The 11179-nt window shown below is 36.4% G+C and overlaps 2 protein-coding genes across 2 annotated transcripts; one reads left to right on the top strand and one right to left on the bottom strand.

The window, feature by feature from the left end:
- The first annotated feature begins 1143 nt into the window (after positions 1–1143).
- Positions 1144–2525, top strand: LOC109790034 (WRKY transcription factor 68). Its single transcript, XM_020349123.3, has 3 exons — positions 1144–1393; positions 1577–1718; positions 1986–2525. The coding sequence occupies exons 1-3, from the start codon at positions 1144–1146 to the stop codon at positions 2107–2109; spliced, it is 516 nt and encodes a 171-aa protein (XP_020204712.1). The 3' UTR covers positions 2110–2525.
- A 5824-nt stretch (positions 2526–8349) lies between these two features.
- On the bottom strand, positions 8350–11179 carry LOC109790031 ((S)-coclaurine N-methyltransferase). The gene is made up of 8 exons (XM_020349120.3): positions 10807–11179; positions 10366–10474; positions 9789–10013; positions 9579–9678; positions 9390–9500; positions 9148–9231; positions 8828–8886; positions 8350–8695 (listed from the first exon to the last, which is right to left on the bottom strand). Exons 1-8 carry the CDS (start codon positions 10991–10993, stop codon positions 8503–8505), a joined length of 1068 nt encoding a protein of 355 aa, XP_020204709.1. The 5' UTR covers positions 10994–11179; the 3' UTR covers positions 8350–8502.

Raw genomic sequence — 11179 nt, 5'->3', positions numbered from 1 at the left:
ATATACGAAAATGAATAAAACGCCTAAATGTTAGATAAATTTTTAGAAAAAAAAACTTGTTATTTTTTTACTTGTTAAAAAATAACAAAAACAAATAGTGAGACCCATTTAAATTCTTTATATTTACAACCCATTTACTAATCAAAGGATAAACCTCTTCCTAAACAGCATGAGAAAGGATTAATTTTGTTCAATTCCTCTCTTCCGTCTTTAAGGAATGGAATAGTATAGTTGGAATAGTTATAAATTATTAAGCAAATAATATACAGTTTTCTTAATATATTTTTCACTAATTAGTTGCTTTCTTTATTTATTACAAATTATTTATTAAAAAAAAGTTTTTATTTCTCAAACATCTATTTGAGATAACAAAAAACTTTTGGTCGAAGGAACTTCAATTGCATGAGACCTCAAAGCACCATTGACGAGTAATTCCCAGCTGTAAAGGGGTTGGTCTAACCACGACACTCTTTAGCCAATTAACATTTAACAAGTTGCAGATGAATCTGTGTGAAAAATAAAAAATGGCGCCTAGAAACTTAAAATATATATTTTTTCATGTCCTTAAATTATCAAATATCTAATAAAAGTCATATTTTAAGAACTTTATATATATATATATATATATAAGACTGGTACTTTCTCTTTCTTGACTATAACATCTCTTGAAAGTCTTCCCTGAGTCATCTCTGGCATGCCCCACTCTCAACTTGTGCTAACTGCTAAATACTACTTTTCATTGTCATTGGATACTTAGCAATTTTATTAGAGATCATGTTAACGTTGATTATATAATTTTCGACATACTTTTTTTAATAAACTATTTTCATCGGGATATCAATCCTATTTAATAGAGAGCGAGTCTAATAGATTTCCTATAAAATTCATTCAATATTAAAAACCAAATAGAATATTGTGAGATTGTTATGCAATTACAAATTCTCTGTTAAGTTTATGGACTTAAATAATATTATTTAAAAAAATTACACAAATAATTTTTTATTAATTAACGGTTTAAACTCTAATAAAAGAATTTGTGGTTATGTATTACTCATAGAAACTTCCTGATGTAGTTCATAGGAAGGTCACAATGAAGGTGCCTCAATTAACAAAGGCTATGAAGTTTATATTATATGCACCAGGATGATAATCCTTTGTTTTTGTACGAATGATGCCAAAATGACAGATAAAAATCTAAGGCCACCAGATTCATCTGACAGTGGTTTCACCAACCAATGGCCTTTGGAAGTCTCTGAGTACTTCTATTTTGATGATGATGATGATCCAACAGATTCATTTGTTTTCGGGCATGTCCTCAGCCAGGATAATCAAGCCAATGAAGTTGGTGACTTTAAAGGAACTAGGGCCAGCCACTTCGAGGGGTTTTCTAGCAGTAAGCCAAGTTCCTCAAATGAAATTTATTTTATTTTGTAATTATATACCAGAGCAACTGATATATATATATATATATATATATACATATATACAAGCTTTCTCATAATTTTGCATTCTTTAGCTTATTTGTCTTTTGCTTTTCTGATACCTTAATGTCATATTAATTGGTTGTGTGTCATAGGAGAGGTTGGTAATGAACATGAGAAAAAGGAAGTCAATGATAGAGTTGCATTCAAAACAAAGTCAGAGGTAGAAATACTGGACGACGGGTTCAAGTGGAGGAAGTACGGAAAGAAGATGGTGAAAAACAGCCCCAATCCGAGGTGTATATATGTCTATGCTATATTAGAAAAATTATTGAATAATTTGGGACTGTGATGTTCCTAACTAATCTTTACAAGTGATATATAATCAAATTTTATTAATTGTCGTATAAATTGGAAAGTTTTGTGACTTATAGTTTCAGATTGTACAATAATTTATTCTTTTAAAAAAAATACAACTTTTTATTTTGTCTCTTGTTTTTAAGAAAAAAAAAAAGTAATCGCATATTTCAAACATTTAACTTGAGAACATGCATCTGATTACAGGAACTATTATAAGTGTTCAGTGGACGGATGCCCAGTAAAAAAAAGAGTTGAAAGAGATAAGGATGATCCAAGTTATGTATTAACAACCTACGAAGGCATTCACACTCACCTGAGTTATTGCTGATTCGAAAATTCAGAAGTTTTGTAGTTTCGTGGGCCATAGCCACCACTAGTTCTTTTCATCACTGCATGTTCTCTTGCCTAGTGTTATGATGAGGTATGGTATGTCGACAACATCAATCAGAGTTGGTAAATTTTCATGGACATCTGAATTTTGAGGGCTATGAAGATTATAAAGAGGAAACTAGCTTCTCCTCTCTCCAATATGGACTGTGGAAGGAACCATGTTTCTTAACAATAAAACATAAAACTAGCATAGACTCTATTGACACACTAGAAATGATTTGATGAAGGGGAATAAAGGTTGACACAATTGTGAAGATGACATAACGAAAAAGGACAATCATATTTTCTCCTGTTGTACACTATTACCTATTTTCTCATTATGAATCTATGGTTTGTGATATGTCACTTTTAACACCAAGGTTTAATTTATGTTGTATAAGCCTTTTATTCTCGTTTTTATTTAGTGGGTATATTTTGAATTAGCTTGTGGTACTTTCACTGTGAATTCCAAGACTCCCTGAAAAACAAGAGCCACTGATTCCCCAAATATCCTAAAGTCTCTGTTGTTACAAAATTTCTGCATCTCTCGCAACCTTCTACAAGGGAGGTGACAACGCTTAACTGTAGTTTTTTTTTCACAAATTATTTGGAGATTTCATAAGCAAGATTATATAGCATTAATGGCATGTTATTATCTGTTACTTTCACCTTTGCTGATTCACATAAAAATGAAATTCCATAAATTGAATCTGCTCATGTATTTCGTCACACATCCAATGTCAAGGGAGAAATGTTAAACGTAAGGACTAAAATTACTAATTTTATCTTTGGTGATTGAGTCTAGAAGAAGGAACTAATGACGGATCAAAGTTTGAATTTATACTTAAAAAAAGGTGTTATAATTGCTTAAGTATATGTTTCTATTCAGTGTGTGTTTGGTTGTGTGTTGGTGACGCACGTTTAACAATAAAATTATATCATTAATGGAGAAATTACATTTTGTAACTTCATTTTAGAGTGAAAAATCACGACACCCTACCAAACATGTTCATGTTCTAAATTGTTTGTAACAATTTTCAAAGAGACAAAGTAATGGACCATGGGCCTCTATATTTATATAGTTATATTTGCAACGTTTTTTTTATAAAAAAAAAAAAAAATTCAAGCGATGAACCCATGTTTTCAATGGGTTGGGAACCAACAAAAACGAGATACTTTGTTTTCTGCTGGAGAATACATGCGAAGCGTGATTATGCATTTTAACACATACAAAGGAGAGGAAATGAAGGTTTTTAGTCACGAAAGCAAAACTTGTCCATTCATTGCTCTTTGTAAAATCAATTCCAGCAATGACATTGGAAGACTCTAGGCCAACACTTCCCAGAGCTTCGGTTACCTTCCTGTGCATAGTGCAAACCAATATTTACATTACACATTTTAATTTTATAATCTGAGAAAGAATTTGCACATAGCTTTACGCTTGACGTTTTATAATCAAGTGACATGAAATCTTTTTCGTCGATTATAAAATTCAAATGTGTTAAGTAAACATTAATTAAAATTTAAAACTATAGACACGTGATATTGATTAGAAAGAAATTCTTAGATTGTCCTAAATTTTCACATGTCTATAGTTGAAACCATATGAGACCACCAAACAACTTGTAATTTTGACACAAACATGAAACATTAACCATCAACGATTGCCATCCTCCATATTCTTGAAATTTCGAACTCCATAGGCACCACCAAAACTCACCAAGCCAGCATCAAGTCATCCATACAGTCCAAACACCAAAAGTATTTGTTACTAATATTGTTCGTGTTAACTTTTTTCACCACCGATGCACTCCATCGTTCGAACAGCGAGAAAAAATTAATATGAAGGAAGGAAGGAAACCATGTGTTCGAAACGTGCACAAATCTGGTCATCTGCCTTGAGCATGACCATTTTCGTTACAAAGTAATAGAAGGACCAAAATACATGTTTTAAAGTTTATGAACTAGGGTGCACATGCATGAAACCATGTTCTGGGTGTTAGGAAAAATTACGCTGATCTTTCCCGTAACTTCAGATTTGAGAATGGAGCAAAAATAATTGTGGACTAATAGCACACACAAAATTGATAACGGAGTTCGGCCAACTCTGCCTACGTCTCCGGGCTGCTGCAGATATTTTACTGAAAAGGGAAATATAAATAGTGTTTACAAAACACTCACAATCTCTCAAAATACTCACAACCACTCACAACCCACGACCCAACTATACCCAGAAAAATTAAGAGCTTCTCTCTCTCTCAATTTTCTTATGTGTTTATGCTTTCGTTGGATTCAAAAAATGAATGGAGGGGCTTGCTATTTATAAGGAACGATTGCAGTGTGAACGCTCCAAATTCGGTGCCTCCAATTTGGAATTCGGTGGTCTGCCTGCCAAATTTGATTTTGCATTCTGCCAAGCCTCCAATTTTGACTTTTCAAAGTTTGATTTCTGCCAAAATTGATTTCTGCTTTCAGCTGCCAATTTGGACTTTTCAACAATCTCCCACTTGAAGACTGATTTCAATCTGTCTTCACACTTTAATCAATGCAGCAGCCTTCCTTGGTCTGTTACTCTAGCAGGCCAACTGAAGTTGAGCACAACTTCAGTTTGTCAATGGTCACCACCTTTGTCAACATGTCTGCTGGGTTCTTGCTTCCTAAGATCTTCTTCAATGTTAACACCTCATCCTCTAGCAGAGATCTGATAAAGTGATAACGGATATCGATGTGTTTTGTCCTAGAATGAAATGCTGAATTCTTTGCCAGATGTATTGCACTCTGACTATCACTATGCAAAACACTCTTCTCTTGGATGAATCCCAGCTCTGTTAACAAACCCTGAAGCCATATCAATTCTTTACTGGCTTCTGTCACTGCTACGTACTCAGCTTCTGTAGTGGATAAAGCGACAATTTTCTGTACCTGCGACATCCAACTGACAGCTGTAGTACCAACAGTAAAAATGTAACCGGTGGTACTTCTTCGGTGATCGACTTCACCTCCATAGTCTGCATCTACATATCCTTGCACCTTTATTTTGCCTTTACCAAAGTGCAAACATCTTTCTGTGGTGCCTCGTAGATACCTCAAAATCCATTTAACTGCTTCCCAATGAGCTTTTCCTGGATTCGACATAAACCTGCTAACAACTCCCACTGCATGGCCAATATCTGGCCTTGTACAGACCATTGCGTACATCAAACTTCCAATGGCTGAAGCATATGGAACTTTAGCCATAAAATATCTTTCTTCCTCCGTCTGAGGAGACTGATCCTTGGATAGGCGAAAATGACTAGCCAAAGGTGTACTAACTGGCTTGGCGTCGCCCATGTTAAATCTTTGCAAAACACGGTTGATGTACTCTGCTTGAGATAACTGCAAAATCCCTCTTTGCTTATCTCTCGTGATTTGCATTCCAAGAATCTTCTTTGCAGGACCTAAGTCCTTCATGTCAAATTCTCTTGACAATCGCTGCTTCAAGCTTCTTATCTCATCCATATCTAAACCAGCTACTAACATATCATCAACATAAAGTAGCAGAATGATATAACTGGACTTATATCTCTTGAAGTAGCAACAGTGGTCAGCATTGCACTTATGGAAGCCTTCTTTGTGCATGAAGCCATCAAACTTCTTGTACCACTGTCTTGGAGCTTGTTTCAGACCATACAAGCTCTTCTTCAACCTGCACACCATATTCTCTTTTCCTTTCTCTGAGAAGCCTTCTGGTTGGTGCATGTATATCTCCTCATCTAGATCTCCATGAAGAAATGCAGTCTTCACATCTAACTGCTCTAGGTAGAGCTCTTCACTAGCAACAATGCTCAACACTGTTCTGATTGTATTGAGCTTCACAACTGGAGAATAAATCTCTGTATAGTCAACTCCTTCCTTTTGCTGGAATCCTTTGACTACTAATCGAGCTTTGTATCTTTTGGAGCCATCATGCTCCTCTTTTACTCGATACACCCATTTGTTGTGAAGTGCTTTCTTATCTCTGGGTAACTCAGCTAGTTCCCACGTCTGATTTGAGATCAAAGACTTCATTTCGTCCTTCATGGCATGCTCCCACTTGCTGGCATCTGTGGCCTGACATGCTTCATCATAATCTTCAGGCTCACCTCCATCAGTCAGCAACATATAGTTCATATATCTCCTGTTGACATGTGTGAAAGCTGACTCTTTTCTGCTTTCCAAGTATACAGTCTTCACACATGTCAATTTCCACTGACTGAAGACCTGATAATTTTTCTTTAGAGTGCATGATCTTCATCCCTTTCTCACTCATATGGCCAAGTCTTTGGTGCCATAAATTGGGATTGTCATTTGCTGCAACTGCAATTAAATGACACGCTCCTGCTGTTTTGTAAAGAGTACCACTCTTTTTACCACGAGCAATCGTCATTGCACCCTTGGAAATCTTCCAATCATCACCATGGAAGATCGTTGTGTAGCCTTCACTGGCCAACTGGCCTACTGAGATTAAGTTCTTCGTCAGGTCGGGAATATGTCTGACATTCTTCAATTCCCATACAGACCCTTTTAGCTTAATCTTCACTACACCTTTACCAACAATCTCACAAGATTGTTCATTACCAAGGTAGACTTTACCAAGGTTTCCGGGAACATAATTCTCGAAGAATTCTCTCTGCGAAGTAGCGTGGAAAGATGCTCCAGAGTCTAACACCCAAGACTCCTCCTTGCTCTCCAAAGAGCATATTAATGCATCATCTCTTCCTGAGGTAGAAGCAATATTTGCCTCTGCTTTCGCCTCCTGATTCTTCGGTGCATTTTTGCACTGATTTTTGTAGTGCCCGGTCTGCCCACAGTTCCAACACTTGATAGTTTTTGAGTTGTTAGAACTACGATGATTTCTGGATTTGGACCTGTTATCCCTTGATTTTCCACGTCCATTTCCTCTGGTTGGAGCCCTCCCTCTTGACTCTGTATGTAATACTGAAGAGGTTGAGGATTCACCCGACTCTCTCCGTCGGATCTCTTCACTGAGAACCAGATCACGAACATCATCTGATTTCAACTTATTGCTTCCCGATGAGCTACTCACAGCTGTGACAGTAGCATTCCAGCTTTCTGGTAGAGAAGACAAAAGTATCAATGCTCGTACTTCATCGTCAAATTCAATTCCAACTGAACTCAACTGGGTTGTGACTGTACTGAGTTCATTTAAGTGTTGCGCTACTGATGCGCCTTCCGCCATCCGCAAGTTAAACAACCGCCTCATCAAGTGAACTTTGTTTGAGGCTGACGGCTTTTCATACATACTGGAAAGAGCCGTCATAAGACCCACTGTGGTCTTTTCCTTTGCAATGTTGAAAGCAACATTACGAGATAATGTCAAGCGGATAACTCCAAGGGCTTGTCTATCAAGAAGGAACCATTCATCATCCTTCATGCCCTCTGGTTTCTTTCCTTCGAGAGGTTGATGTAGCTTTTTCTGGTACAGATAATCTTCGATCTGCATCTTCCAAAAGCTAAAGTCCGCACCATCGAACTTTTCAATTTTCACCTTTCCTTCATCTGCCGCCATTGCTCCCACTCAAATCTGACTTCTCGGATCGCTTCTGCCAACAAATTGGTAACGCTGACCAATTTACACTATTCACTATTCACGTGAATAGTAAAATACTATTCATATGAATAGTAACCTCGCCAGAGTTTAGCAGAAACAACCGGCTCAGATACCAGTTGTTAGGAAAAATTACGCTGATCTTTCCCGTAACTTCAGATTTGAGAATGGAGCAAAAATAATTGTGGACTAATAGCACACACAAAATTGATAACGGAGTTCGGCCAACTCTGCCTACGTCTCCGGGCTGCTGCAGATATTTTACTGAAAAGGGAAATATAAATAGTGTTTACAAAACACTCACAATCTCTCAAAATACTCACAACCACTCACAACCCACGACCCAACTATACCCAGAAAAATTAAGAGCTTCTCTCTCTCACAATTTTCTTATGTGTTTATGCTTTCGTTGGATTCAAAAAATGAATGGAGGGGCTTGCTATTTATAAGGAACGATTGCAGCGTGAACGCTCCAAATTCGGTGCCTCCAATTTGGAATTCGGTGGTCTGCCTGCCAAATTTGATTTTGCATTCTGCCAAGCCTCCAATTTTGACTTTTCAAAGTTTGATTTCTGCCAAAATTGATTTCTGCTTTCAGCTGCCAATTTGGACTTTTCAACAATGGGCGAATTGGTCTTTCCCTAAATTTAAGATAAATCACGCAAAGTAGCGACACCATGACCTTAGGTGCCGAATTAAAATAAGTTGATAAAAATACGAAACATTATTGAAGTGTGCAACCTCATATTACAATTTGGGCTTACTTTATTTCTTTCTGAAAAGAAAATGTGCAACCATCCACTCTTCACCGTTATTGTATCCAAAAAGTTCTGCAACAGCTATGAAGAACGTTCTCCAATATGCAATCCACTTGATAGCCGAATTCTTGCCATATGTTGATTCCATAATTGGCTTGATCAAAGTCATTCTATGGTCCATTCTTTTGAGCCATTCTTCACTGCAACATAAATTCATTTTTTTTCTCCAGTATTACAATTCAAACTTGCTTTCTAAACAAATCAACTATCGATGGAAATTGGAAAGTGCCAAGATTGCTGTAAAATCATTTAACACTTTAGTTTATTCTAACCTTGTCTTTGAGTAGTGTTTCCCATTCACTAACCAATGGTTGATGACTGTAACATCATCCTGCACACATCACTAAAGAAGTCAGTTACAACTTACAAGTAAGCTAATACTGGACGTGACATAAAGTTGTTACTTGTTACACAAAAATATAGCAGGTATTTCTGTTACAATTTTTTTTTTTTTTTTTAAGGAAAAAGTATGCATTTTTTCCTTTAGAATTTTCCTTCACCTTTATGTTTAAACTCAGCAAAAAAAAATGATAGGATTACTCAATTCCATCAGGTAATAACAAAGTGGGTACAAATTGCACAGCAAACTTACTTGGAAATAAAGAAGTAGATTTGCTGAAGGCATAGTTCCTCCAGTAAAGAAGTATCTTGTAATCCAATCATCATCATTTATGTCCTTCACGAAGAATTAACCAGTAAGTAAATAATGAATGGTATCTACGAAAAGTTGAAAACTCACCACTCTTGTAAAGGTGCCGACTAATATCATAAACAAAACGATCAACAAACCAAGATGGCTAAGTTTTAATTTTAATGGCGTTATATTAGGTTCACCTCAAAGTGGTAGGCAAATGCTTTGTGGCAGAAGTGATGAACAAATAAAAGGCTATCCTCTTTCATCCATTTGGATATCTTTTTGAGAAGCTCTTTATAGTTCTTCATATGCTGCATCAAGGTCAAAACTGACTCTAAAATTCAAGAAAACGTGGCTTCAACACAAACTACTTATTCACAAATTCTAACCTCAAACATTTCAATGGAAAATATTCTGTCATAAGAAGCTTCCATTTCAAAAGTGCTAATGTCAGCAACAATAATACCCAAATTTTGCAGCTGAAGATCCCTGTCAAAAGAGCAATAGAAGAGAGTGATTTTAATCATCAGGCAATAAGATTTTTGAACCTTATGACATGCATAATGTTTAAGAAAACAATGACATATCAAACAGCATACCGGCACTTCTCCTCAATGTAAGCCTTTTGAGTTGTGGAATTGCAGATTCCAGTTACCCTGCAGTTAGTGTACTTCTTGGCAATGTATAAAGCCAGAGATCCCCAACCGCATCCCACGTCAAGTACTGTGTGCCCATCTTTGAGGTTTGATCTCTCACAGTATAGTTTCAACATTGCTTCTTCAGCATCATCCAGCGTCATTGAGGCAGAAGAAAAATAGCAGCAGCTGCAAGTTTAGTTCATGCATATAGGAATGTTATATTAGCCACAAGATTGTGTGTGTAACTGCATATTTTACCATTATCTGTCATGCACACAAACTTGACAGTAATTTATTTTGTCAACAAATTACATCCTTCGTATATATTCATTTTGCAACAGAAAAAAAATTGTTTACAATGAATCTTTACACTTCTGTTTCTCATCATCCCATACCTTAAACAGAACTCTACCAATTTACAGAAGAAGAGAAAATGGATTTTAATTGAGGAAGATGATGTTTCATAATCAACACAAAGCTATAGGTAAACGTAATTTGTCAAGGTCAACAAAGAATTTAGTGGGTATTATGAAATTACCTGTATTTGAGATTATTTCCGAGCACCATCCTAAAGAAAGCAGTTGGTAATTCATAATGTTGAGATTTTGGCTTCTCGGTATTGATTGCTATGGGCATATCTTGTAAAGCTGAAAGAGAGGCAGAAAAAAATTAAATGACTAAATAAACATACACCAGCGCAGAAGGAGGGGAAAGGTCAATATTGGTCAGATTCAAATAACGTATAAACACACATGTTACCAGCCCCTTCAACTTAACGTTGGAAGACTTAACATCAAACCAGGATAAGTTAATAACTGATTCAGCTAAGACATGATACTATAATCTTGTCGTTAGAACCAAAAGCGATACATAATATTATTTTGTGCAATGGTTATAATAAATGGTTGAAAAAAGAAAAGAGATTAAAGAGACGATGAGTGCAGGAACAAGCAAGGTTGGTTATAAGAAAGAGGAGTACAATGTGCAAATTGGAGGAGATCGGAGAGGTGGAGTTCAGAGAATGATTTGTGAGCAGAGCGAAGGCGAGTAGCCAACAAGAAGCGCGTGAGTGTTCTGGTGACAATGTCAGGGAGCAACTTGCGTTCGAGTGCAGCCAACATGAGCTTCACCGTAGTTTCATACGCAGCCTGCTTTAATCCTTCCATTAATTGCGATGATAGGAGTAAGTAGCAATACAATTGCAATGACAGTGTTAATGTCTCTCTGGAAATTTATCTTTGATGCATGTGCTCGACTCTTCTATTTTTGGGCAACTTTCAGTTCCATTTGGATCTCTTGTGCAAAACTTAGTTCTACGGGAGAACCTTGAAATTAAAGAACCATAACAGGAG

The sequence above is a fragment of the Cajanus cajan genome, chromosome 6 (assembly GCF_000230855.2).
Source record: "Cajanus cajan strain Asha chromosome 6, NIPB_CcT2T_4, whole genome shotgun sequence".
Lineage (NCBI taxonomy): Eukaryota > Viridiplantae > Streptophyta > Magnoliopsida > Fabales > Fabaceae > Cajanus > Cajanus cajan.
Note: the sequence above shows the minus strand (reverse complement) of the source record. Positions and strands in the feature narration are given on the sequence as shown.

What these genes read in the sequence shown, in the direction of transcription:
- LOC109790031 (XM_020349120.3), bottom strand. Translation starts at nt 10,993, where the DNA reads ATGGAAGGATTAAAGCAGGCTGCGTATGAAACTACGGTGAAGCTCATG. An exon ending in TTTCCATTGAAATGTTTGAG is followed by an intron (nt 9,501 to 9,578) that starts GTTAGAATTTGT and finishes ACCTTGATGCAG; the next exon opens with CATATGAAGAACTATAAAGA. An exon ending in AAACACTACTCAAAGACAAG is followed by an intron (nt 8,696 to 8,827) that starts GTTAGAATAAAC and finishes TTTATGTTGCAG; the next exon opens with TGAAGAATGGCTCAAAAGAA.
- LOC109790034 (XM_020349123.3), top strand. Translation starts at nt 1,144, where the DNA reads ATGATAATCCTTTGTTTTTGTACGAATGATGCCAAAATGACAGATAAA. An exon ending in CTTCGAGGGGTTTTCTAGCA is followed by an intron (nt 1,394 to 1,576) that starts GTAAGCCAAGTT and finishes TGTGTGTCATAG; the next exon opens with GAGAGGTTGGTAATGAACAT. An exon ending in AAAAACAGCCCCAATCCGAG is followed by an intron (nt 1,719 to 1,985) that starts GTGTATATATGT and finishes ATCTGATTACAG; the next exon opens with GAACTATTATAAGTGTTCAG.